At 43.4% G+C, this 25,389-nt stretch overlaps 1 protein-coding gene across 3 annotated transcripts in view; it reads right to left on the bottom strand.

Moving 5' to 3' along the window:
- The window catches only part of TP63 (tumor protein p63), a 68,976-nt gene that overhangs the window by 42,824 nt on the left and 763 nt on the right, over positions 1-25,389 (bottom strand). For all 3 annotated transcript variants that reach the window (XM_014945740.1, XM_014945741.1, XM_014945742.1), the window contains exon 2: positions 7,013-7,267. In XM_014945740.1, the coding sequence (XP_014801226.1) occupies positions 7,013-7,267 (255 nt within the window). The remainder of the gene's footprint in view (positions 1-7,012; positions 7,268-25,389) is intronic.

The following is a 25,389-nucleotide window of genomic DNA, read 5'->3' as shown; positions in this document are numbered from 1 at the left end:
AAAAGTGTGATGATTAGAAATTGCTTGTGCAAAATAGGATCTGCTGCCCCTGTGGAGGACACAGCCCCTTCTCCATGACCACTTTATCTTTCTATGTCTGACCCTAATGTCCCAATGTTTTTCACTTGCAGATCCTGGGAAGCCTGTAGTGAGCTCTAACCGGTCTCCAGTTATATTAGGAGGGAACCAGCCACAATCATAGCAACCAGGAGTCTAAATCCTGGTTGAAAGAGAAGGACATTCACACCACCTGCAGCCCACCTTCTCCCAGTGGGTTGGGCATGCTGGGTGCCCAGCACCACTGTGCTGTTTGAAGAGCACAGCACACACCATTGCAAGACAGCAGATTCCAATTTTCTGTTCCCAGTGCTGGCAGATACCAGTTCATATCATCAGTAAATAACTTCCCATCTCACCCTTCCTAGGCATCACTAGCTGCACAGGGTATGGACTGCCCCTTACAGTGTGCTCTCATCACTGAGCACGCTGGTAATAGAGAGCATACAGCAAAACTCCTCACTACAACAACAGCAGTTCACAGAGGGAAGCTATACTGCTTTGGTGGGACTTAGAAAAAAGTAAGGGATACGAAAAGTCAAAGGAGAAAAAAAACCAAGACAGTTTGTGTCACAAGATATTACACAGATCTGTACAGCTGCCTGTAAGGAGTAACAGAAGAAAACTGCTAGTAAAAACAAAATATACATGACAAAGAGATTAGGGGGAAAAAGCACAATGACATTCTAATGGGAACCTAATGCACTCAGATCTTCTTTTACTCAAGCATAAAAACCCAAACAGAAGCCAGCAGGCCCCTCCTGGCTGGTTCTCACAGGTGAACTGGTTCTTCCCAGCTTTACTAGCTTGAAAACGCCTCCCTGCCGTGAGAAAGGCACCTCCTTCAAAGACAACAAGCCCGACTCCTCTCTTTCCAGGTAGATGACCTAGGACAAGTTGCATATGCCTCAACAGCCTTAGCGTTATGCCCTGTAATGTCACACAGAGGGAAACACGCTTCACAAGCTCTTCAAGCAGGAAAGCGTGATCACCACATCTCCATGCACGAGAGCAATGGTGGCAATCAACACCCTCCCTGCCAAGAGGCAGAGCAATCTGTAAACAGCCTCTTCAGGCAGGTATGGCTGCAGAGAGCTTGAGGAAGCCAATTCTTACCACTTCTCACCCGAGACAAATGCCCAAATATGGAAGCTCTGCTGCTTCCCTGAGATCAGTGAAGAGCCAAACCCTTAGCTCACACCATTGCATCACCTTCCCCAGCCTCCAGCATGCGCATCTGAAGGCTGCAAACCCCAGCTCCTCCTCCACTGCCTTCTCCTTCCAGATTGCTTCTCTCCCTTTGGATTACAGGCATTGTTTCCCTTCCTCACTCCTCCTGTAATGAGGGCAGTTATCACCAGCAAAATTAATTTTACTGGGCAACCAGCTGGGCTGAAGAGAAAACCAATATCTAGAGCCATGAAAGGATTAGCAGAGTGATCAGTCGACGATGGATTTCAGTGCTCAGCAAGATCTGCAGACCCTCTGACAAATGAGTGTCTCCTCTGAGCTGCCCTGTGCAAAAAGCTAAAGCCTACATCTGATTAGGAGCCTCTGAGGACAGGGAAGTTAAAAATCCTGTAACAAGACCACCTTACCTCCCATTCTCCTGGCAGCTTTAAAAATAATATTGAAAGATAAAATTGGAAAGCTCAAATTGTACAGACCAACACACCACCAAGGAATAACTAAGTTAAGTTTTCACATGAGCACCTAGCACAGCCCAAAGGTATGTTCCTGAGAGTGTCACCAGCCTTTAAAAAAAGTTTTCATGTATGATGCAGACAGATTATCAGCAGCTGGCGCAATAATGGACATTACCAGTGTTAGTGAAACAATGCACTATTTGAACAGATTATTTAAGAGAACACTGAACACATAATTAAGGACTGTTGAGTCAAGGAGATGTGCGCATGTAATTGCCCTCTCACTGCTTCACTGTGCTTGTGCACGGTCCTCTAATTAATTTTATAGAGATTGGGAAAAAATTTCCCAATTTTATCAGGTGATTCAAGACACAATATATTTAAAATGAAAACGGAATTAATCAATCTGAAATAAAAAAGACTGAAATAATCCAGCCAAGGAATCTGTACTCTCAACCACAGAAGCCTGTTTTTGCCCGCGTGGACAAATTTAAGCGCATTCCTTTCACCTTCCTTAAAACGCGGCTTTCCCAAATCCACTAACCCCAGCCAGCGCAATCCATTTACTTGCTTTCATGCATGTTACACAGGCTGTTATCCAGCTTCGCTAGTAAAGAAAGTCTGACACCTGAACATTTTCCTATAACTGTAAGTACAGCTGAGTTTATTGAGAACAGGAGAACCAGGGAGCCTGAGTGGAACATGGGTTGCAGCTTTGCAGAGCTCCATGTTTCATAACAAAGCCCTGCAAGGACCAACCCAGCTCAGCTCCAGCTTACTGCAGGGCATAGAATAAAGCACTAAACTCAGGTATTGCCAACACCTGAATTACGCAAGTCTTGCAGGGTGGGTGTCTTCAGCAGAATCAAAAATTTGCAAATACATTTCAGTTTTCATTTAAAAACTTAAAGATATTTCTGCCTTCTTTTTTCTTAACCCTCGTGACTACCAAAAAAAAAAAGGTTTAAAAGATTTAGCAGATGCACCCTAAAGGCTCAAAAACCTGAGGGAGAATAAGAAGAACCTGTTTGTCTTTAAAAGGAGTCTCATGACTTATAAAGTGGTATCTTGCTTATGGGGATGGGTGGGTCCGATTCATTTTTTTGATAGCTCGTGTTTGGCAGCAACGTTAACTTTTACTTAACTTGACATACAATTTTAATTTTTACTTTCCTACTGCAATCGTGTTCTTCCCCATGTAACAGGTTCTGCTAGTGACAGGTGATTGCCAAATCTTTTTTTAGGGGGGGAAAAGCCACTGCAGATGTTTATTTATTTATTTGCACTCCGAGTGGGTGGGGAAGATCAGCACACAACTTACTTCCACAAAAAAAAAATGTTTGAGGTGGCACACGTTTGAAATGCCTTGTTTTCTGCTGCAAAAATGGAAGGCATGGGAATATGGGAATTCTCTCAGTGGGAGTATCCCACAATAAATGACACACGGTTCTGGATAAGTTCTTACTTCACCCAATTCATATGGCTTCTGGCTCAACCTCAATGACTTACCCTCTAACTCACCCTTTCAAAACGATAACTGCTTGTTCCTTTGCAGCATGGCTTTCAAAAAGGTTTTATTGTACCCTGAGTATGCATGTGAGAAACTTCGCTCAATTCAGACTATTAAGGCTTTTGTTTTTAAACACTTCAGAAGATTTTCAATTGTTAAAGACTTTCCTTCTGAAAAGACTGATTAACCTGCTTATATTCTTACTTGTGTTCTCAGGTCATTAATTAAAAAAAAATAATCAAGGATGCTTATAAAGTCCTCTGCAATCCAATCTCAATTTGTCATCATTAATTAGCTCAACATTGCATACAAATGAAGAGCTAACCTGATTAGGCAGCATGTTTTACTGGAATTCCTACTTAAGGTCATGAAAGACTTCAGAGAGAAAATTTGTAATATTTTCAAAGCAAACTGCTCATACATATGAAATCACCCTTTCCCCCAGCAGCAACTAGTGTTTCTCTCTGCAACTTTAGCTTTTTTTTTTTCCTCTCCTCACCACCCCCTACACCTCCCCCCTTTAATTAGGAGCCCAACACAAAACTGAGCAGAGCAGCAGTCCTATATTACCCTCCTTGACCTCCCAGACTATCCTATACAATTGTTGCCAAGTTGGCAAAGGGTGCCCACTGACAATAAGCCTGCCCATAGAAGGAGTCTGAAGATCTTGAAAAAACAGGTTTTTAGAGAAAATAAGATTTTTATGGCTGTTTTCAGAGATGTAGCATTTAGATACTCTGCAATTCTCTCCTTTCCCCCACCTCCAGAAAAACTAACCTGGGGATCTACACATTATTCCAGATTACTGCCTCCAAAGCATGCAGATTGGGAGCTAAACACACGAAGAGAAATCTGAAGCATCTTCACAGGTCTCTAATCCTCCCATCAAAGCAGCTCTTGCTTTTTAGAGAAATAACCCAGTCCTTTTACCAAGCCCGCAACCTTCACTCCCATGGCCTAATCTGACATGACTCAGCCCAGAAGCAGCTCGAAGGAGCTCTGGTGAAGGGCGCCGTAACCAGAACACCAGATCCCCTGCCAGTCACCACCAAGCCTTCCCAGCAGGGCAAGGTGGGTCAGCCTGGCCCATCCACTCCCAAATGGGGGAAAGTGTGATACAATAGTTTTCCTTACTTAATACTGTTGCCCTGGGGAACAGCAAGAAGGGGGGAAAAAAAAAGAACTAAGAAACAGGGCTTTCAAGTTTTAGACTCTTAATAAGGGTGGAGCCATCTAGTAATTAAGCTTTTAATAGGTCACTGCAGTGGAAGAAACTCTTCCAGTTGGGTAAGTTCCTAATCCATCATTAAAAAAAAGACGACAGGCATTAATCAAAGTATATGAAGTCACATGGAGGGGAGGAGGGGATGGGGGATGAGCAACTCCAAGAACTTGCTCTTGCTGAGAGGATGGGGCAATCATTCCTTCTTTCATCAACACTTCACGCATGTTTCCACATTTCTCAGGACAGCAGCGGGAAAGAGAGCCTTCACGTCCTTCTCCACCCACCCCACTGATAAAGCTGTCGAACGCATATTAGCAACCGCTCAAGAGCCCATGTGAAATGAGTTGGTGGATTAATTAGTAGAAGGGCAGAGCTCTGAAGATGGAAAGATGCTCTACTGTGAAAGGCGTATTGATTGACGGTCCCCAGCCAGCACCACAAGGCTGTCATCATCCACTGTGAACACACAGCAAGCTGCCAGCTCCTGCACGAGCAGCTAGATCTAGGTCACTTGGCTCAGCACAGGGACACCTGGGCTGCACTTGCTCCTCCCTGATCAGAGAGCTGTTTGGGACCCCGCACCTTCAGTAAAATGCACGGACTTATCCCTAGACAAACTGCAACAGGTTCAGGGAGCACATCTTCATCTGTTGGTAGTATGGCCCATACAAAGGCAAAAGTAAAGGAGGGGAAGCTAAACGTGCCTGCCCCCAGGCTGCACAAGTTTGGTGACTGTAGTCACCAAAGAGTTTTTTTTTTTTTTTTAAAGCTAACGTGTAATCTGATCTTTGACTACTACCCAGATCGACATTAAAACTCAACCTCCACTTCTACCCCAGAAAGCCACTATCACTACAGTGGAACATCTCAAGTGCTTGCTTAACTTTAAGCTCACTTGTCTTCAGCTTTGCTGAACAGCCTACTACACATGTTCAAACCTCATTTCAAAAGACCGCTTTTCGTAGTTGAAAGGACAGCATCAAACACTCTGGTTCCCTGCAGCTGCCTTAGATAGTTCTTTGTACCATACATATCAAAAGAGAATATCGTTTCATATCTCCTTCAAAGGACCCTCTCCAGAGCAGTCTGCAAAAATCCATGGGCAGCAGTTTCTTATTCTGAGAAGTGGAAAGTAGAACTGACCAACAATTTCCTTACTTAAAAGGAAGTGAAAATAAATAGCGTGCATAGTGTAAGCGGAGAAATCTGGACATGAAAACAAGCGTGAACTACATCAGGGCATCACTCCCAATGCAGATAAGGAAAAGGTGCAATTTCAAGATCACTTAAAAATCCTTCACCCTTTTATGCATAAAAAAATGAAAGCTTTGGTCTTGAGCAGACATATCACATTTTAAACCCATGAAACAATTTCCTGAACGAAGTTATTGTTATCAGTTTTAGACAATTTTACTGGAAATGGCTTTTAAAATACAAAGATGTAAACTTACAGTGATTTATTGTTATCTGTTATCTTTGTCCACAGTGGAGCACACGGGCTCCACCACTTTACTGGCAGCAGTGACTGGGGATTTGTTAGTTGCAACTCCTGCTAGATTGTACTTAAATTTGAGATCAAAATAGTTCCTCAGATTAAAAAAAAAAAAGAAAATCCACACTATTTTAATGCTCTTATCTTTTGATAAAAAGTGTCTCTTTTTCTCTTTTAAAAAATTAAAAAAAAATAATAAAGTCCCTGCTTTTATTCAGGTGGCATGAGGTAAAGCATTATTCACTGCACTTAATCCAAGTACCTGAAGGAGAGGAAAGCAAATATTGAACATCTTTAAGACTATAGTATTCTCTACTGCAAACATCTCTACTCTAGAGCCCTAAAACACAACAGGATGTACATCTCCAGCAGTGCTGTGTCCTGGGCTATGAAGGTTCTATAGCTTGAACAATCAAGACAGTGCCACCAAAATCCAAGTACTGGCCTTCAAGCTCTGCACGTTTATTTTTTTTTTTTATAAGAAAGGGAGTATCCTCTATTCTGTCAGCAGAAGCAGAGCATTAAGTAATAAAAAAACCCAGAGAACAAAATACAAAAGCTCCATCCAATTAACAGAAACAATCCAAATAGCACAGGGCTGACTGACTCAAGCTGGTGACACTGGAGTTCCCACACCAGTTGCAAGAGGGGATCGACATGGAGGAGGACAAAGCCCCACACTCCATGGGTCTGAGTGGGGAGCACCACCTTCATCCTACTGGCAATGTCCTGCACGCCAAACTTCACACAAACCCATGGATGCTGAAGAAAGCAAAGGGAAGGTTCCTGCTAGACCCAACTGGAGAGCCATTGTTTCATCGCATACAGTCTTTAGGCAACTATCTTTTTGCAAAGAATTTTATTCACCTGGGATTTAGTGATATTATTGAGGGTTAAATTCCCACCACACCCTCACAGAGCAGCCAAGATAAATCTCTCCTTTCTGCATGACCTGTCATGCACAGAAGAGGACACAGGTCACTCCATTCTTACACAAGCCTGGATATGTATCGTATAAATAGTGTCACTACATGCATCAGGACCACAGCCAGAGAAGGAGCAAAGTGATGCTGCGACCTTACCGTCCACGTTGCTGATTTTGCTGTGCTGGACTGTTGAAATGATACATCGAAGCTGTGAGGTCCTGGATAGTCTGTGTTGGAAGGGATGGCTGGGGAGGGCGAGAGGGCATCAAAGGTCGAGCTGGGCTGGGCATACGGCGAGGGGGCCGTGACGCTGTTCTGTGCGTGTTCCGTGTTGTAGGGACTGGTGGAGGAAGAGCCATTCTGGATCTGCTGGTCCATGCTGTTCAGGAGCCCCAGGTTCGTATACTGCGGCTAGAGGCAAAGAGATGCACAAAAGTGTTACAGAAGCAAAACTAGCACAGGCTGGCTAGCCATGGCATGGCCTGCATGATGGAGGATGCACCAGCATTATCACAGCACCATTGAACGTATTTCACACCAAGAAGAGGGAGATGTGAAAAGGATACACTCCATTTTACATTGGTGACTGAAACACAAAGAAGTAAAGCTTCTCACAGCCACAAAGGAGATCAACAGCCAAGCTGGGAAAAGAGCTTGCACATAACAAGGTGACTTGCAGGGCAGTGATCATCACAAGGAGACAGGCTCCCTATGTCTAGCAACACCCAGACCGAGACCCTTTTGAAGAGACTGCTATAACCTGATAAAAATCACCAGCTTCATTACAGTACAACTAGCTCTAGCTTCTACAAGGCTAAATCATCTCTGATGGTCTTGCAACTCTACACAAAGACTGCTCCTCCTCTTGTGGATCTGATGCTGGCATGCACAGTGACATTTAAAGACCTCTAGGTCAGGTAGTAACTGTACTGAAGTGTGACTTACTGGAGAAAAGATTCATAGCACTTAACCAGATTGCACCATACACTCAATTCCCAGTGACTGTCACAGATAGTAGCAGAGACGAATTAAAGGTGTCATCAAGCAGCATAGTAGCTCACAGCATGGAAGGTCCCCCCATACTTAAGCAGCAGCAGTTGTAAAGTATGCAGCCTCAAAAGTAGCCACCATGAACAAAAGACATATGAAACAATTGAAGAAATTAAAACAAAGGCTAGAGAATGGAGTACAGAAAAGGAAAGGTTAGATCAGGAAGAAGTTAGCAGGAAAATAACATGCCTAATGCCCTAAATTCTATGCGCAGCCCCGCTCCCCCAACTCAAACAGATGAAAGGGGAACACATTTCAGAAAAAGGTGATGAAAATGAGCAAACTCCTTCTATGCTGTCCTGTAATGCAGCAGCAGCTGACAACTTTTCAGCCTGCAAAACAGACAGTGACAAGAGAGGTGGAATGCAGTATAACAGAAATTAATAAATTCCTAAAGAGTATGAAAAAAAAAGCAAATAAGAAACGATTTTTCATGCTCTTTTAATAGAGGAGTTGGCAGACAAGAAAACATCTTGACCAGAATCTTGGTTTAAACACATGCAGAGCGGATCTTCACAAAGCCCACAAATAAACATGGATTTTCTGCCACAACGTGCTGCAGATAGTAAAAGCCTACCTACGTGCAAAAAGGCACCAGACAATTTCTGCTGAAGAAGGCAACATATCTGATTCTAAAACTCTGAACCACAAACAGTTGAAAGCTGGGAAAGTACTCTGAGGAAAGTTGTACAACTACCCCAATCTTTTATTCCTCCAAAGGACCCAGGGTTGGCCACGGAGACAGGGCCAAGTCATTGGTATGTGGGGTTCAGCCAGGTACATGTAGTCTCATCCTTGTGTATGTCCAAAAGACATTGTTTGTTCCCAGCTTAGGGAGAGCAGCATCCAAAATGTTTGTGCTACCCATCCCCACCAGCTCTGGGAGCATCCAGGAACACAAAGCAATACACACTCCTGGTTCTGCAGTCAGCAGCTGACATGGCAGAAGGGACTCAGGCTCCTCCCCTTGTTCAAGGGGTCCAGGCACCTCATGCCTCTCCATGTCCTACATCTTCAATCCCATCCACAGCCATCAAGCTCATGTGTCTCTCAGTACTTCAGCCAGTTTGCTCCCAGCTTCCCTCTTCTTTCCAACAGTTGCTCCTCCAGAGACAACTCTGTATTACCAGCCTAGTGACAAAGTCTCCCTGAGTTAGAGCACCAACAGCAAAAACTATGGAAAAAAAAAAACCAAAAAAACCCCAAAAAAACCCCCACGCTTCCTCGAATCCCACCAGCCCTAATGAACCTTCAAGCACATCACCACTCCTGCAAGGACCTGAAAGGGAATGGCACAAGGTACCTAACAAGCTTCCCCAGGCACCTTGGACAAGTCATTTAACACCTAGTTTCTCCAGTCACTTCAGCCATGGAGGAAAACAAATTCATCCCTTTGCAAGGATGAAGTGCCCCCCCTACACCCAAACACTTCACGCTCTCAGCTATCCTTCCAGAAGGGGAGGAAGGAAGTAAAGACATTTGAGCCACCGAATAGAGCTCTTCCTTCAGTTTCTGTCTCTGTTTCACCAGAAGTTGTTACAGTTTTATTGAGTTTTAATTAAAAGCCCAATGTGAACCTGGTGCTATTGGGTCCTCAGCAAAGCACATCAGACTTTTCAGAAATGTATCAGTTTGCTAATATTAGCCGTGGTGGGAAAGAGAAGATCTGGTGAGGAATGGCAATGGGACTTCATCTATGGGAGCTGGGATGATCTGCACAGAGAAGGGAGAGCTGGTTCCTTCCCTTTCTCTGCCAGCGACGTGCTGTGTCCTTGGGCAAGCCACCTCGCCTCCCCCTCCACCCACAAGGCTGCCTACTTCAGGCAGCAAGGTCTGCAGGGCAAGGATTGCTCCTCGCTACGCAAAAAGCGCTCTGCTTAATGGGCCTCCGTTTTGTCTGAGGCCTTCAGGCAGCAGAGTAATAAAAGCAATTACATATTGAGTCTTAATCCTGGGTGAACCAGTGACTCTCTGTATTGCCTCAGGTTAGTCATTTGCCCTCTCCGCCTCAGTTTCCCCATCTATAATAGTGGGGATGTTATAGATGCCCAGCTCCCCTGTTAGATGAGCAAGCAAGTATCTGAGATTGGACACAAAGCATGCTAAAATAGCAAATACAGGAGAAAGTGATCTAGACTGGTTTGGTCTACCAGCTTTGGTAATGCAGGTGACAGTTACTTCTCATGTCCCATGGGCTACTCAGCCAACCAAGACCTATTTAACAGACATTTGGTACATGTTTTCCCTTGAAGCTAATTCTGTATGGAAAGAGCCAAAATACTGGTGTACTGCACCAGGAACAGTCTTTTTCTGACTCAACAAATTTATATTTAATAAAAAAACCAACAAATCTCCCTGCCCTCCTGCCCCAGAATACCTGAGTAAGACCTGAAGACTTCTCAAAAACACAAAAGTATCACTCAGTTGTTTCATTTCTCATGGTGATTAGCATCAGACACACTCCCTAACCAGCAGAATGATGAAAAGACGGCTGTGATGAAAACAGTCTCCTAAACCAGCTCAGACATAGAGACAGCAAAACAATAGTGTTTCAGCTTTCACTTAAAAACTATTCCCTCTAATCCCAGGCTATTTAAGATGACGGAGAAAGATGACCAAACGGGCAGTCAGCGTTAACAAGACAGCACAGTCTGGAAATGCTGAAAGTGCTGCCTGGAAGTCAATTAAAAAAATAAGCGGCCCATTAAAATTTAAGATATCCTCAAGAGAATCAAAGATCCTTCTCATTCCTTTCAGTCCAGGGACCATCTGTCTAAATGTTACCAGCAGAGCAGCCATTCCACCACATTTATACATTCACATGCCACAGCTGAATGCCATGTCCCCATTTGCTCTTTAAATAACTATTAATCTCCTTGCACTTATCCCCGTGCTGACACAAGCAGCTGTTGGACTCCCCTTCTCCCCCTCCAAGTCCCACCAGCCTTTCACCTTCCCTGGCCCCTTGTTCCCCTCCCCAGGCAGGTGCTCCATCCCCGGTGACAAAGCCAGACACCAGGTTTGCACACACGAGCACTAAACCTTGTCTGGAAGCTATGCCCCAAGGCAGGCGGAGAGTTGTTTGCGCTCAAGGGGTCAACATCTGAATTGCTTGCAAGGCTTTTGGAGGAATCAGATAAGGCTTTGGAGGCACACGCCTTCTGACAACACAACAATTAGAGGGGCAGCAGGCCCGGGGAAGGCGCACGCAGGAATTCACCCGCTGCTGCAATAAAACCCCTTCGCCCCAGCCACGCTGGGGATGGCGAGAACAAAGAGAGCAAGGGGCTGCCGGCACGTCTGCAAGGCATCGCTCTCCGGGAGGGGTCTGCAGAGTGTGTGTTTGCACACACAGAGTGTCCTTTCACCATTTACAGGGAGAAAAACACCGCAACATTTATTTCAGAATTTAATTCTTGCCAGGTTGGTAGCCCAGAGTTTAGCACATGCTCGTGTTTTGCTGCGGGGTTGCTTTAAACAACTGCAGGATGTAGTCCCACCACCAATTCCTGGCAGAAGGAGAATGGCCAAAAGAAGAGAAATGCACACACAGCTGAAAGAACAGATTATTTAATTTTTAGTGCCTTTGTTCTCTGGTTTTTTTTCCCTCCGTCAAGTTTCTGAACTATTAATATCTCTGAGGCATTAAGAAACCTGCAGGCAAATTTAACTGCAAATAATTAGAGAGCTACAATTAGATCGTAGAGTATGCATTTTGCAACATTGTTTCAATAATGTATCTTGAATGATCAGTTTCACTTCTTACATCCCATCAGCTTCACTTTCAGGTATTCATGCTAACTCATGCTTCTAGATTAGGAGAAACATGGTTTCACTGGAGAGGCTGCTGAATTGAAAACCAGACTGAAAACTGCAGAATTGTTTAATCACGGTTCTGCTGTAGGAAGGACAGATGTCTCTAATGAACATGTGGACAAGAGGCCGCCTGACCCCAGCAGCTCCAGGGCACTTGCCACAAGAGGGCAATGCAAATGCTCCACCATGCGCAGTAGAGCTGATGTGATGGGGAAGGTTCACCAACCCACCTAAACTGAGGCTCTTCTCACCCTGCCCTGCAGCGAGAACCCACCCCACTTCTTCTGCCACAGCCTGCTTTTAAGTCCATAATGTTAATTGATGAGATTATGAGATAGATCTGCAATGAGACCCTCACTGCGAGGGAAGTAATGCAAATGAAGAGAAGTTCTCAAGGGGACTTCCACGCCAAAAATCCCCTAGAATACAGCGCTTCAGCTATTAACTACCCACTTATCAACCTCTCAGAAAAAGTTTTGAGAGTTTCTCCACTTGAGAAAATAAAAATTACACTCTTCAGATGTAGAACACCTAGATGCCTTCACCCCTATCAAAAACCTTCTTTGTATCTCCAAAAGAATGTGCATGTCACGCACACATATGGACAAAATTTTCTCACTGCACAATCTATGCAGCTCAAGAGCATTGTCCAGCTCCTCAAAAAGCCCTGCAAACCACCACCACCACTGCTTATTCTCCAAAGATATGAGATGATGAAATTAATAAACTACCGTGGTTGTCAGCAACAAGAAGATTTTGCAAGGCACTTTGCTAATTCTGTACTTTGTCCTTAACCGCACCACAACTGATGCACCAGGGCTAACAGTTGCAGGACCAGTAGGAAGCAGCATACAGTGATATTTCAGTGCTAGACCAGTTAAGGATCCAGATTCCTTTTGGAGAACAGCTCTCTTAAGGATAGCAGGATAAATGTTTTCCAGAGTGCTTGATGCCTATTCAAATCAGAAGACAGACACTGTAAATGTATCAACCTAGTTTTTCAAACCTTCCTAGCAAAGGATTTAGTAGGTGGAAATAAAGCACTTAAGCTCAACAGAAGTGCTTTTATCATAATTATTAATCAAGATATTGCTGACTGCAAGACCGCGCAGCTTTGCCAGTTGCTCAGAAGGCAGCTGATACAATACCTGATGTAGGCGCCCTGCTTGTGCCATTACAAAGAAGTGCCAAGAAATAAAGGGCTCCACCCATGCCCCTCAGCTAAGATCAGGGCTGAAGCCGAAAGAGATATCTAACTCACTCATCACAATGAAAGGTGTGATTTGGTTTGCATCTCGAGCCTCTTTTCTCATCAAAAAAAATAGAGACTGAAAAACTTCTTCGTGCATCAGACTTTCCACCCAGCTCATGTACATCTGGACTGCACTCCTTTCAGGAGGAATAAGCTCAGTTTGGACATCACTCCGGTCCCTTCTAAGCCATGAGGGCAGGACACGTACATTCATTTCAACATGGGCTCAGACCCACATTCCCAGGTAGAGCCAGGGTGCTGGTGGCAGGTCTTACAGCCTCCACAATCCCTCCAACTCCATTTCTAAAATGGAGACAAATCCCGTAAGTCTGTTTTGAAGAGGTTTTTCACCAGAGCTACTGTGCAGCTAAATACATCAAACACTCAGAAGCCCACAGATAAAATGATAATGTGCACCATATACTCAATGTGAAAAGCAAGGGTTCAACCAAAGATATCAACAGTTACCAAGATAGGTTCCCAGGCAATATAGTTCCTAAGCTCTAATTACCATGCCATGGCTTTTAGCACTATAACAAATCAATCTGATTTTGAGATAACTTGCTATTCAGTCATTGTTTTTTTCTGGGAAAAGAGGCGACTATTTCTCATCCCAGTAACATTACAGGATCCCAGGATGGTGGAGCGCATTGGACTAGAAGACACCCTGGACTCAGTAACTTTAGTCATGGCTATCAGACCTCCTGCAACATAACCAAACATTTAACATCTCCTTAGGTCAATCCCACCTGTAAGCAGGGAATACAAATATTTCTGCATACTGTCTCCTGTATTATTTAGAAGAGGATCTATTTGGGATCTATTAGGCTATGCAATAAGCATGATCACAATAATTTTAAGAAATTAAAGAATAGTAAAGAAAAAAAAAATTCTCCTTCCAAATGGGGTAAGCCTCCTGTAAAATAAAGAAAAGTGAGTTTATATATACTGCAGTCCTGGATTACATACATATCTCCAATCCTGCACAGGTTTTTCATGTGAAGTATGAAAATAACCCAAGCCGGTCGCCTGGACACCTTCCACCATCACCTAAGCACATAAAATACAACCTAAAAAAAAAGAGAGAGTCCTTCAGTTCACCCAGCTAAGGGGGTGGGAGGAGGGAAAGACAAACCCAAAACAAACCAAAATACTCAAAGCATAAGTGACCAACTGAAATCATGCCACCATGTTTAAAATTCAGATATGCAAGCTTAAAAGGTTGCCTGTGCTGCCTACTTAACACACAGCATCCCTTCCCTTCAGCCCTTTGGCCATGGTCAGCTTAGGAGACAACACATTACCTATGCTAAACAGGAGAAATCAGTGCATGTCAGTAATTTGCAAACACACACCACCACACTTGAACTATGGTTTCTATGCTGGGGGGAGGGAGGAAAGTCTGGGTGACTTTCACTGGGATTAGCTATTCCAGTCTGCACATCATGCCACATCAACACCCCTTTAGGCTTACACAAGCAGCACAATTTTAAGAGCCATACCCATTAAGGCTACAGCCCATGTGTTTCCACTCAGACATAGTTCTGTTGAACTCAGCAGAACTTCTTGTCCAAGTAAAAGTCCACATATGCAGGTATTTGTAGGCTTGGAGAATAAGACAAATTCATAAAAAGTAACAAGAGGGCAAGCTTCTGTCCACCCACAAAGGCTGTAAGCTTTGGAGTTGAGTTGTTCCCTCCAGCTGTAATTGTTTTCCTTTTTAGCTAAACTTTGAGTTTTGCCCCTTGGTTAATTCATTTACTTTAACTCAGTAAGAAGTATTTTTCAGCCAGAAGCAGGGTGCCTTTTAAAACAAGCACAGCCCAAAGCAGGAATGCCTGTAATTCCTGACTCCTGCCACCTGCCAGAGGTTCAAGTAAAAGAGCTTGTCTAATTCGAGGATTATCAAAATGACAGTGCATCCTACTTCACACAAATATTAAGTCTGGACATCCTACATTGTTTAAGTATTTCTAAGTATTTTCCAATGCATATAAAAATAACTTCCCTAGAGCTGCATTTTAGAGTTTTAGTGAAAAAAATTAAAAATTATTCTGAATTGGACTCTTGAAAAAAGTTGTCCTTGTGTAGAAAGAATTCATTTCTGAAAGTCAGATTTTATGCAGACTTTCATTAGAGTATCTAGCTATGCTTAGTTATTTTGAAAATTCAGACAGTTTAAAACAGGAAGAAGTCCGAGATCCACCCCTTGTACATAGATAGTAATTTCTTTACTCTGAACTTGTGTACAGCAATTTATTTGACAAGTAATTGAAAAAAAAAAAACCAACCGTATAAACAGAGAGAGAAGGGGGGGTGGAAGTCATACCATATCACCTCTATGAGATGCCAGAAATCATGAGACATCAGAACTCTATGATCTTAAAGTCATTAATAACCCAAACACTCAGCTTCCTAAAACTGAGGCCAAGAGTTTCCTATGTTCTCCTATTACCAGCTGGACAACAAAATGTCAACAAAGATCTGAAGAGCCATGAAGTACAGACCATTTGGAAAGGCACCCCCTCACTCCCAAGACATGTAAACATAACTGAAGACAAAGACCTACAACGGGAAAAAAGAAAAATACAGCAAGATTTCAGCAAGAGATTTTAGTAGCTAAGAACTGTAGGCCCACAGCTCAGCAGGGTATCCAGAAATCCTATGCACTGAGTTTGTACAGCAATGTTGAAAAGTTAGATTAAAAAAATTAAAATCTTTAAATATAAGAGGAAGCAATTAAAATACAAAGGGGGAGGTGAAGAGGAGAAGCAGGGACTGGAGAAGACTACTCCGGTAGGTGATTAAAGCTGCCTTGTTTCTTGAACTCTTCACTGGACGGCAACCGTCGATGGTTATCAGTCACTTCAGACATGCAGCATTTTATTGTGTTGAGCAGCACTAGGCTGGACAGGATATCTGTGTGTCATCCACAGTGAAAGGCTGCAGACACTGTAACCACCAAAGTATGGCCATAGGGCACAAGGACAATAAATAATCAGGGTCAGAATAGCACCAGGAGTTAAGTTAGCTCTCGAACTCATCATTACCTCCATAAAAATCAGAATATACCAGCTTTCGGACACCAAGGTAAAATACTCCAGTTAGGTAGCATTTTAGTCAGAACAAGAAATTCAGATCATCTGCAAGTTAAATAAGGCAAGCAGTTAAACACACACACAAAGGAAAAAAAAAAAGAAGCCACACACATAAACCCCCCACACCCACTCTTTGAAGCATGGTGCAACTACGGAATATAAGAATTCATAAGAAGAGTTATAGGAGGGCAAAGGGCAAATTAAAACAAGTTAGAGCAAGCAAAGGAAAAGAGTTACATTGCAGCACGAGAGTCCCTATAGATTAAAAGGAAGATCTGTTAGATTTTCTACTGTATTTGTCCATTTCATCTGTCTGAATCAAGTGAGAAAATTCCTGGATGATGTTCTCAAAAGCCCAACACCAAAAAGCAGACCCAAGCAACACCATCAGCTGAAAAGCTTTCAAGATTGAGCAGGGAGTCAAGGGGACTGGCTGCCAAATTCTGATTATTCCTCAACTGCAGAGAACAAAAGGAGGAAGAGCTTTGCCTTCCAACACTTATTTTGTATATTAAAACAGCTCCTGATCTGCACCAAACTGGTATTGCCTACACCCGAGGATCTGTTGGGGTTCAGTGCAATGACACACACAAAGCTAGGAGACCACCCTCCCACCGAGGTACAAGGTGAAGCACAGCTTCCCACCACTGCTGCAACTTACCCTTGAGATAAGCAACAGTTTTAGATGCTGTTTTCCAAAGATGTCAGTCTGTACATACACTAGACCCAAAACCTGGTCTTTGAGAAGGGTGTGTGCATATATATGAACAGTTCTTATTCCACAGTTACTTGATCAACATTACAACCACCAAGACTATTTTCCCTAAGCGTTTAAATCACATTATCACGTATTCTGCACACCCAGGATTTCTATGGGGCTCTCTGGTATGGACCCTCCAATGTCTAGCAACACAACCAAACCCCACTTTTCAGTACTTTCCTCCCTGTCCAATACTGCTGACTTCAGCAAATGTCAAGCTGCATGGTGTCATTGTCATTTAAAGCAGGGCACAGCTTCAGAGAGCTACATTTGAGGCACCCCACTGGATAGATCTTTCATTATCTCAACTGAGATATTGATAGATTCTTTCTTCAATATGGAATAGCTCACATTATCAGAAAGACAGAAGCATTGTCTGCTCAAACAGAGCTTCCATAACTTGAGTGGTTGCTTCTTGCAATAAGCAAGGTAGCTAAGCTAAGCCAAGCCAAATACAGAAAGGGGTTCTTCCAGATTTTTTGAGTAACAGACTACTAATTTCCAGCCAATACCACGTTTAACTCCCTACCCCTCCAACTTGAATATTCACAGTGCCTTTCTAACACGCAGCACAGTGGACAGACAAAAGCTCATCTCAACAGTTTTCCCACCTTAATATTCAAGTAGTAGTTTCCTGTGAGCAAAATATTTGATCACACCTAGTCAGTGTATGTTCTAGTTTCCTTTTTAAGAATGTCTTGCACGCTTATCTGCAGCTGAAAGAGGGTGGAGGGAATTTCACTCATCTACTTAGCTCTAGTCAATCACCACCAGCGCTCCTCAGGGAGCCAATTCCTAGGCTATGTAATGCAGAGTAAACAAACTGCAGCAGTGAGAAATCACAGTAAAGACTTGCAAAGGCTGTTGAGGATCTTAGACATACAACCTAAAAATTTTGCAGAATCCCAATTTTACAGAGCAGTCTGAATTTTATTCTTCAGCAATCACCCCCCCAAAAAAGTATTTTGTGATGCACAACCAAGACGTCACAATGTTACCTAAAAAAAAAACCTCAAGGAAAATGATGAAATACTTTGTCATTTCCCATGCAGCAGAGAGATCCACTTGCTGACTTGACACTTTTGTTGGCAGCACGCTTAAGTCCTATAAAGCTACAGGCTGAAAGAATCCACCTATTCCCATTGTTCTGTTCACCTCTGCTCCCGAGGCGTTGTGTACCAGCCCTGTGCATCACATCCCTTACGCAGCTGGACTGCAGCTCTGCAGAGCAGGGATTTCTGCCTCAGCAGCAACGCTGAAAAGCCCAGCGCCGCACCTCCTCCCCTCTTTCTGTTTCCAGAAGTCGGCAGGATTCTTTGTATTTACTTCCTAGATGTGGATTAAAACTGAAAGATTCATATCTACCTAGACACAATCCATCCCTTTCATTCCCAGACACTACCCCACCATAAAATATTTCCCCTTCCCTCCCTAAACTGGGCGTTTCCTCCCACTCTCTTGCCCTTGGTAAAAACATTCATCTTCTTGCCATCTTGAGGAAGTTGGACTCATCTCAAATTTCACCAGGTCCCCTTGTATACCACTTCCCAAAGTCCTTGGGGGAAAGTTTAATCCGGATCCAAACTCTGGAATCAATCCCAAGAGGCTGCTGGGCTCCTATCAATGCATTAATTTTCAAGCATGCTCAGCCTTGCCACTTGGGTCCACTTCCAAACAGAGCAGACAACTGAGCACAAGCCTAGAAATCTCTCACACCTCAAGCCATCTATTCTAGATACTAATACACAAATCCTGGTTAAAACACTGCTCCTTTAGTTGTACCATTAAGACTCCAGGTGAAGCAGCAGCAGTAGGGGATTTGCAAAAATATGAGATATCATTAAGTGCTTTTGGATCAACTGCCAAATCACACAAACCTAGTACAAATTAAAAAAAAATAAAAAAAAATAATAATCAACAAACCAACACAAAACCAACCAACAACCAAACAAACAAAAACCAGAAAACATATCCCAAGTTTTTGTTGCTTGCTTGTACATGGAGCTTAAAACAGTCGGTAATTTCAAACAAAATTCAGATTCAAGTCCCCAAAGAAAATTCAAGCTTATTTTGCCAACGCCAAGGAACTAAAGCTTTCATGTGTTTTATCTGAGAGTTCCAGAACAGTCACTTCTTACTGATTTTGCTCCTTACACTAGAAGCTTTACAGAAATAAAACCCCAACCACCTTAACTCTCATCCTATTCTATTTGCTCCTTGCTCAAGGTAATTGCAAGCAGCTAAGCTAAACTGGAAAGCCTCTCACAGGCTCTTCTTTAGAAGACATTTGGGACTCTCCTCCAGGACCCAATCTGTTCATAAAAAAATAGGTTTACCCCTACATTTCGCTGCACTTCCTTCTCATTAGCAGCTAAATCACAACCTGCAAACTGAGTCCTGGGTTGCTTTACTAAGGTTTTATCCCGTGGTTTGCTCCTACTGGGAAGAAGCTCTCTAATTCCTCTGACAGTTATAGCATCCTTTTGGGAGACCAAAATCTCCATCTCCATTTAGAAGACCAGAGACTAGAAGATCTCAGAAATCATTTTACACTGTAACTGGAGAAACCAAAACAAAACAGGAAGTTTTTGAAGAACAGCAAGCTTATTCACTTGGAGAGACCCACCCACATGCCTAACCATGGCTGAGCTCACGTATCACTCTAAGATCATGGCCTTGGTTACTTGTCAAGGGACTGCAGTACGATCATGGCATTGAGACAGCAGAGAATCTGGAAAATGCTTTCAAGTGAAAAAATAAAATAAAATTGAAGCTCAACACCCTCAAAGAAAAAATATTTTTCTCTTAATTCCACTTGATACCAAAAGTGACTTGACACTAATCCTGGCCAAGTGGCACAGAGAGCTTGAGCTCACTTCTCTGCTGGAGAGGATGGAGTGGAGTGTTGCTGTTGGTATATGAGAAGCTCCTCTTCTTTCTAATGATTTATGCAACCTCACTTTAAAAGAGTTGCATTCATTTTATTGCCTACTCTGCACATTCTCAAGAGGCGTTGGAGGCAGTGCCAGAAAAATAACAGGGCTTAACAGTGTCTAGCGCAAATCCATCGGTGCAAGAGCTCCTTTCTGAAGCCTTTCCAGATTTTTTTTTTTCAGTGGGAACATTTTGTAAATAGAATTTAAAATTTGCCTTGAGCCAGGCAACACCCACTTTTATTCAGCCCTTCACGATAATGAAATAAGTAGTTTCTCCACTAGTTACAGCCAACGTATTCCAGAGGAAAGCAGGCGCAAAGCACATGGTTTACACGCTCTCAAATCCCACATCCACAGATTTTCTGTTGCAGATGCCACATCTTCCTTGTGGAAGTAGTGAAGCTTCTGTCTCACAGAAAAGAGAGCTGCGATTGGAAATAAACCCTTCCGCTAGGGATAACTTGGCAGACACAACCCAAAAGGTCACCACCAGATGGATTGAAAGACATACACAAAGCAGACAAAGCTTCCTTTTGTTGTATCTCTATGCTTGAGGGACAGGGAGAGAAGAAAAGCAATTTCACCTGACTTAAAACCGTTACTTTGTTATTAAAAAAGACAAAGTGAAAAGAAAATCAGCTCCTGAGGGAGCTAGGCAATAACATAACTGCGCTTGTATCAGAAGAAATCAAAGAATTCAGCTGTTGGTGACATTGTGGAAAATTCAAGCCACAATACTAGTAAAAATAACCAGTCAGAACAGCTGTTCTTGTATTCCCCAAGGAGGAATCCTGAACAGGAAAAAATTATCCATATAATTTCTATCTCAACTGAGGCCAACTTACAGCAAACAAAAAAGGGGGCACCAATTACAATCACTGGTTCAAGACAAAGTACCCTCACTGCACTGCAATTGCAGCTCTTTCCTATCTCTCACAGTGAAAACCATTTAATTCTAGAAAATGCCCAGTCTAAGTTACTTGCCAAATGAAGCAAGCTAACAATTTGCCAGCAACTGGGAAGATACCATAGTTCTTATTAACCCTTGTTTTCAGCACAGAAAATTGGAAAACAGAGATGCAATTTCCAATCTGATGTCCAGTGTAAGTGCATTATTGTGCAAATGGAAAAATGTGTGTTACTGAGCAGTAAGGACACTTTACACACAGCCAAATTATCCTAATTCCTGCAAAAGTCTCACATGTCACACACTGAGAAGCTAAAGCTGTGCAGACGGACAGAATGTCATCAGGTTTCATTTTTGTCTATTAAAGGATACACTCATTAATTCTTTCCACCCACATGCAGGTTACAATCACTTATTTCTGGGCTACACCCACAGCTTTAGACTGGTGAGTTCTAGTCCTTCCACCTAAAGCAAAGAAAGTATTTCTCCATGTAACATCCCCAATTTCTGCTCAATGTGGGGTCACATTACCTGTAAGATCAAGACTGATGTCATCAAAAATTTTCAGTACCTTATGAAACAACAGAGGACCATCCATGATATGACAAACCTGCTCCAATAACAAGTGGTTGGACTTTTGTTGGAAACACACTCAACTCTTCCCCTTTCCCTGTGTTTCTCCCCCAGACTGGTCGTCTTGCTTCAGCTGTGAGGGAGATGGGAGCACACGGCAAGACACAAGTCTTCCTGCTGCCCATCTCTCTAGACTACTTCAATCTCTTCATTAGCAGACACAAGCAGGGCAGCAGCATCCATTTACTCTCTCCAAAAGATACGTGCATATCTAACCTTAGGTTTAGCTATCTCAGGTTAAACCTTTGCAGTTAGACTGCAGCTTTAAAACATCTCAGAGGAAAAGGTAGCTGGTTATACAGCGTACATTCTTGCAGAAGACCTTTGCAGCCCCAGAATACTACATGTGTCTCACAAGACTGCACAAAAGATATCACATGACAAATTTTTAGACCCTTAAGTGCAATTACAGCAAAACCAAAGGATGGATACACAAGAAGCGTAGTTGGAACGCAATCCCCAACACATGTCCCTATTTCTTGCTCCTAAAGAGCGACTGTATTCAAATGTGCATGGTGTTGCTACTATTTCAATAAAGAGCTCACTGAAAGGCACAGCACTTGTACCTGAACCCTGCACAGCTCAGGGAGAGGTTTCCAGAGGGATCAGGAGTTCTTTGCCTTGGAGCCAGCAGAAACCTGAGACTTAATCACAAATAGGAGGAGGAAGGAAAGGGAGAGAGGGTCAGGTTTAGTCAAAACCTTCCTTGAGAAACTCATTAGGCTTCATGTAGTATCTATCCAAGTGCCTTCATCTTGGGGTAGGTTGAGATGTGGGGTACAGAGGGTACCGCACAGGTTGAGAAACTCATTAGGCTTCATGTAGTATCTATCCAAGTGCCTTCATCTTGGGGTAGGTTGAGATACAGAGGGTACTGCACAGATGAGCATTTCTCCCTTGTACCTCCAGACTGGATGAAGGGAGGAGGTGGGCTGCTCTCCTGGGCAGTGACCATACAGGGTGCCTCAGAGACTGCTTCCTTTGGGGTATGGCTGAGGACCACAGAGAAGCGGCAGCAGGAAGGGAAGAGCCTTTACTAAATGCAGTCAGGGTGACTGCTGCCATGTGACAAAGCCAGCCAAGCACCAGAGGGGCCATGATTTTGCTCTCTTTGGTGGTTTGGCAGTCAGGGTGACTGCTGCCATGTGACAAAACCAGCCAAGGAAAGCAGCACCAGAGGGGTGATGGTTTTGCTCTCTTTGGTGGTTTACAGCCAAATCCAGGCTGACAGCAAGGACAATAGACCCCGGTCACAATTTTACTGCACACTGATGAAGCTGATCTCGAAAGTGAACTACAGCTCAATTCTCAGATTCCTTAAAGTAGCATTTGCTGATCCAATGTCCAAATAGGTGTAAGAAATGCTCCTCTCACCAGGAATGTCTAGGTCCCTCAGGACATCCTTCCAGGCCACCCCAGAGGCCCACATGTCTGCTCCTGCAAAGAGGAAGGACTTGCATCCAGGGCACTACAGCTCACACACTGGCACCTGAACTATTATTTAAAAAGCTAAGAGGGAAAAGAAAAACAAAATGAAAAATGCACACTTCTGAACAGGCTATCCTAACCTTCAAAGATATTTGCAGCAATCTGTATATAGGTTTTTTTAATTTCCAATGTGAAGGAATGCTGCCAAAAAGCCATAAAGCAGAATACAAGATGTTTTAGTATAAAAGAAGTTTCCCCGACTCCCCTCCTAGAACTATGATAAAAATCTTAACGGAAGCAGATTTTTTAATTTGTCTTTCTCTCACAAAGAGCAGAAAGATCTCTGGGAAGGCTGAAGGATATAATCAAAAGTCACGGCACATATTTCTTATCAGTGTTTGAACAAGATGTGTTTATTCTTTTGGCAATGCTTTAATTTGATTTTAGCAAACACTCCAAACTCGGCGTCGTGTTCTCAGCCAAAATGCAGAAGAATCCAGAGTCCCTAAAGGGAATATCTATCGCACTCATCCTCCCTTCCTAGTACCCAGGAAACTTGGACAAGACTGGAAAAATTTGCAGATATTGTCTTCACACCCAATTTTTTCCATGCTCCCCTGCAAACATTTGCGCACAACAACTAAAATTCCAGATGTGGAGATGAGGTAGGAAGACATAATGAGATCCAAAGGGTTATTATGCATCCACACCTCATCACTCCATTATAACCACCTCAACGTCTTTCTCTTTTTCACATCTCCTACTCATAAAAACACAGGAATGGATCTCCAGGGTCATCAAGTCCAGTACTCTGCCAACAAAGCGCTTAATCGTTCTTATAGTCAACATAGATCATACGCTGGGTTAGATTAAGCTGGAAAAGTGGTTGGGGCAGGTTCCACCGCCAGCCTTTCAGGGCTGGGATTCACTTCAACACCCTTCTTCCCTCTCTCAGCTTTCCTCAACCAGATATTGCCCATTTGGGAGAAACTCCTCATCTCACTGTGGCATTCGGCACCACGCTTGCAGGCATAGGCACTGTAGGGCCACGGGCAATGGTGTGAGCTCTCACTGTGACCACGCAGCCTGCACCAGGGCTGGTTCCCAGGCTGGAAGGCACCGCACTGCCAGCGGGTGCAGAGGGCAGAGCTCGGCATCTGCAAGCAGGCAGTGAGCATCCTGGGACGGCTGGGAAAAGCACCCCAAGAAATGGGCTTTGGGTGGGAGTCCCTGCTCTCCATTTTAAAATTCCATCTCAATCCAGGGGGAACTGAGTTCTCCCTCCCTTTTGTCCATTTTTAAACCCAAACTGTAGTCTATACCAAGTTTTTCATGAGTTAGTACAGCCACCTTCTACCCAATCCACAGGTAGTTCTAAAATTTAAACTCCAGCAAGCACCAGTTGCAACAAATTGCTACTTCTATTTCCACAGTGAGATCTTTTTTTTCCTTCTTCCTTTTTCAAGGAAACCATGCCAAAGACCACATCTTGTTTTCAAGCTTAGGATGGGCAAGGTTCATCATCACCAATATATTTTAATTGAACATTAACACTTGAGCATAACACTCTCTTGAGACAAGTAGTTAGAAAGTCTGCTCTCTCTCAGAAACAAAGCCAAGTCAATGCTAATCAGATTTTCCTTCCCCAGCATACAACGCTTTGCTGGAGGAACGAAGACAGTGCACCATGTTCAAAGCCAAGAAGGGGAACAAAAAAAACTAAAAAAAAAAAAAATCAGAGCTAAAGCTTTTTAAAAAAAACACTCCCCTGGCAGCAACAGTGATCAGCGTCATTTAAGCGAAGCAAGAACGCTCCTGAGCGCATCGCTTCTGACAGATGAGCCCAGCAAGTCAACCATAGGGACTCCACAGCCTCACTGCTGCTATTCAGCGAAAGTTGATCAGATAGCAGCAGACAAATAAGGCCAAGCAAACACTCTAAGAAGTGCTCTCTCCACATTTAAGAGTTTATAATTAACCTAAGAAAAAAAAAAAATCCCAATTTGAGTCTTCTGCACGGAAGAAGCACTAGGAACCACACGCACGCTGGGCGTTTGTGCTCCCTGCAGAGGGGGGGGACGGGGAAAGCACACTGGTTTCACCTTACTCCTCACTCTCCCCGAGTCACAAACCTGCCATCCCAGGCGTGCAAACCCCAAGCATACTTTTAACAGGTTTTTCCTCGCCAGCTATCGCATCTCCTAGCTGCGCTCTTGGCCTTGCAATTCCTATTTTGTTTTCTTTTCCAAGTGGCTGAGCTTCTGTCTGCTTTGTCTTACACCCCGTGCCCTCCACTTGAAGCATTTTCACCAGGAATACACACATACACACACTCACACACAGAGGAGCTTTTGCTGCGTTGCCATTCTGACGAGTGTCAACACAGCTGCTGTCTCCGCTGGAATGTAAACCAATATTGTCGTTAGATCTCCCTCAACCCCAGGTAACTTCCTCGAAGATTTGCAAAGCGTGGAGTAATTCTCTCCACTGCCCCCTTACAAAGCATCGACCCAGTTGGTTAAAAACAATGAAATAAAAAAAAAGTAAAATAAGAAAATCAAATCTGCATCCGAACTTCGGGTTCCACTCGCACCCATGCGGTGCAGAGGGCTAGAAAAACGCATCTGTTGTACACACATTCATCCTCATATAA

This window comes from Calidris pugnax, unplaced genomic scaffold (assembly GCF_001431845.1).
Source record: "Calidris pugnax isolate Ruff unplaced genomic scaffold, ASM143184v1 scaffold111, whole genome shotgun sequence".
Classification (NCBI taxonomy): domain Eukaryota; kingdom Metazoa; phylum Chordata; class Aves; order Charadriiformes; family Scolopacidae; genus Calidris; species Calidris pugnax.
The sequence above is the reverse complement of the archived record's forward strand: the minus strand, read 5'-3'. Positions and strand labels throughout refer to the sequence as shown.